The 2170-nt window shown below is 37.6% G+C and overlaps 1 protein-coding gene across 1 annotated transcript; it reads left to right on the top strand.

Annotated features, from left to right (window-relative positions):
* The first annotated feature begins 1455 nt into the window (after window positions 1-1455).
* On the top strand, window positions 1456-2170 carry LOC120082919. The gene has a single exon (XM_039038339.1). The coding sequence runs from the start codon at window positions 1659-1661 to the stop codon at window positions 2061-2063; it is 405 nt and encodes a 134-aa protein (XP_038894267.1). The 5' UTR covers window positions 1456-1658; the 3' UTR covers window positions 2064-2170.

Raw genomic sequence — 2170 nt, 5'->3', positions numbered from 1 at the left:
TCTTCCTTACTGCTGAGTTCTTGAGGAGTCCGTTCGTGGGTAGACGACAACGATTTGGTGGACGATTGCCTTGATGATCTCAACGAGAGCGAGATTGACTTCCTCGACGAGAGCGAGATTTCTATGAAAAAAAGTTCTTCAATTGGTATGTATTTCGTTTTCTTTGTTGTTTAAAGTTTCAAAGCATGCCTGTAATTTGTTGTTAATGCATAACTAGTTTGTTTAATTGTGAATGCAGTAATTCTGTCACAATGAGTTTGGAATGATCTTGCTTCCTCTCAGAGGTACTCAGTTCCTTCAATAACATCTGGATTTGCATTTGCTACCTCCCTTAGCAGAAAGTGGTGGATTAGTTGTCCATTAAATACCAAATCTATATCCAACAGTGGACCAAATGTCATTTTCCTATACATTCTTATTTGTTCTTTTGTCAACTTATTCTTAATTACAGAGGCAGTTTTGTGGACTTGGCAAGAAACTGTAGGAGGGAAATATTTTTCAATAGGAATGGTCGTCTTACCCTTCTAATAAACGTATACATTACAACAATTAGTAAACGATCGCATAACAAAAGCTAAACGATGACAAAAGCTAAACGATTGCATAACAAAAACTAAACGTCGCTTAACAAAAACCAAACGATCGCATAACAAAAACTAAACGATCGCGTAAAAATGCCTTAAACAATCGCATAACAGATAGCTAAACGATTGCACAATAAATATATAAACGACCGCACTATAGATATTTAAACGATCACACAATAAATATCTTAATGATCACTTAGTATTATCTATCAGACTACTTAGTATTATCTATCTAATAGCTTAGTATTCTCTGAACGCTTGCTTAGTAATCTCTAAATGTTCGCTTAGTATTCTCTAATCGCTCGTTTAGTATTATCTGAACGCTCTCGCAAATTTAATTCAACGATCGATTACGAATGAATACATGATTAAACCCTCAACAATCGTCAAAGCTAGAATATCAACATGCATTTAAGGAGAAGAGTCTCATACTTTTCAAAACACGACGTCGGTGGCAAGTGAGTAGAGACGATCAACAAGAACCTTAGATGAAGTTCGGAGAGAAAACTGAGAGGAGTACTTGAATGCAAATGCAAACGGGAATAGGCGCTTCTTTAGTTTTAAAAAGTAAGAGTATATTTGGTATTTTAGAAGTGGCAAAAAAAAATTTTTAGAAAGAGGTCAAAAGTTCTTGGTTTTTGGGTTATTTTATAAAATTTTCCTACAAAATTTATATTTATTTGTCATTGATTTTTAATTTTACGTTTAATAAAATTGCAACCTTAACTTTTTTTTTTTTTTTTTTAATAAACAATTAGTGAAAAAAAGGGGCAATAAGAAAAAAAAAAGTATGGAAATTTGAAAAATTCCAAAAACATGTTTAAAAGAATGATGTGAATCGAATTGGTGATCATAAACGTACGATCTAAATTTAGAGAGATGAAGAAGAGTAAAGAAGAAGTAGAATAAAAAAATCAGAGTAGCCAAATGTAAGGTCCACAGTGTTAAACTCTAAAAAGTACCAAAAATCGAAACCCATCTCTCTCGGAGAAACCCAAATTTGGGGCTGTGATTGAGGCTCATCATAAACATGGCCCCGCCCCCAATTCAATTCCTGAATTCACACACACTATGAAGAAGAAACCAGAGCTTCAAGACGACGACGATCATCGCCATCTCGAAATCCTCAAGGCCGTCGCTCAGGCATGGCACAGCCACACCGGCAGTTCAAAGCCTGCTAGTGAATTCGACGCCCATCGCCGGAATTCCAGACCTACTCCTTCTCGGTTCAAGCTTGAGGCGATTCGAACCCGCTCTTCCGTCAGCGATCGGAGATGGGACTTCGGTCAGTCGCTGTGGGATTCGTATGAGATCGTGACGGTTTCGAAGAAGTTGGAGGCGGGGCTGGTGCTCGACAGAGATGGGTTCCGGGAGGTTGACGGCGGCGGTGGGCGGAGTCAGAGGAAAAAGCGAGAGAGTTGTAACAGTTTGAGGAATTTGTTCAGTAGGGCTTCTTCGAGGAGATTCAATTATTAGGCATTTCAAGTTCGAATTCAAACCGATGAATGAAATCTGAACCTCCTTGATAATCAATTTTTGAGTGATTGGGAAATTCGAATTCAGAGGTCTTGATTTTCGTCTTC

This window comes from Benincasa hispida, chromosome 8, assembly GCF_009727055.1.
Source record: "Benincasa hispida cultivar B227 chromosome 8, ASM972705v1, whole genome shotgun sequence".
Classification (NCBI taxonomy): domain Eukaryota; kingdom Viridiplantae; phylum Streptophyta; class Magnoliopsida; order Cucurbitales; family Cucurbitaceae; genus Benincasa; species Benincasa hispida.
This window is presented reverse-complemented; position numbering and strand designations above follow the sequence as displayed.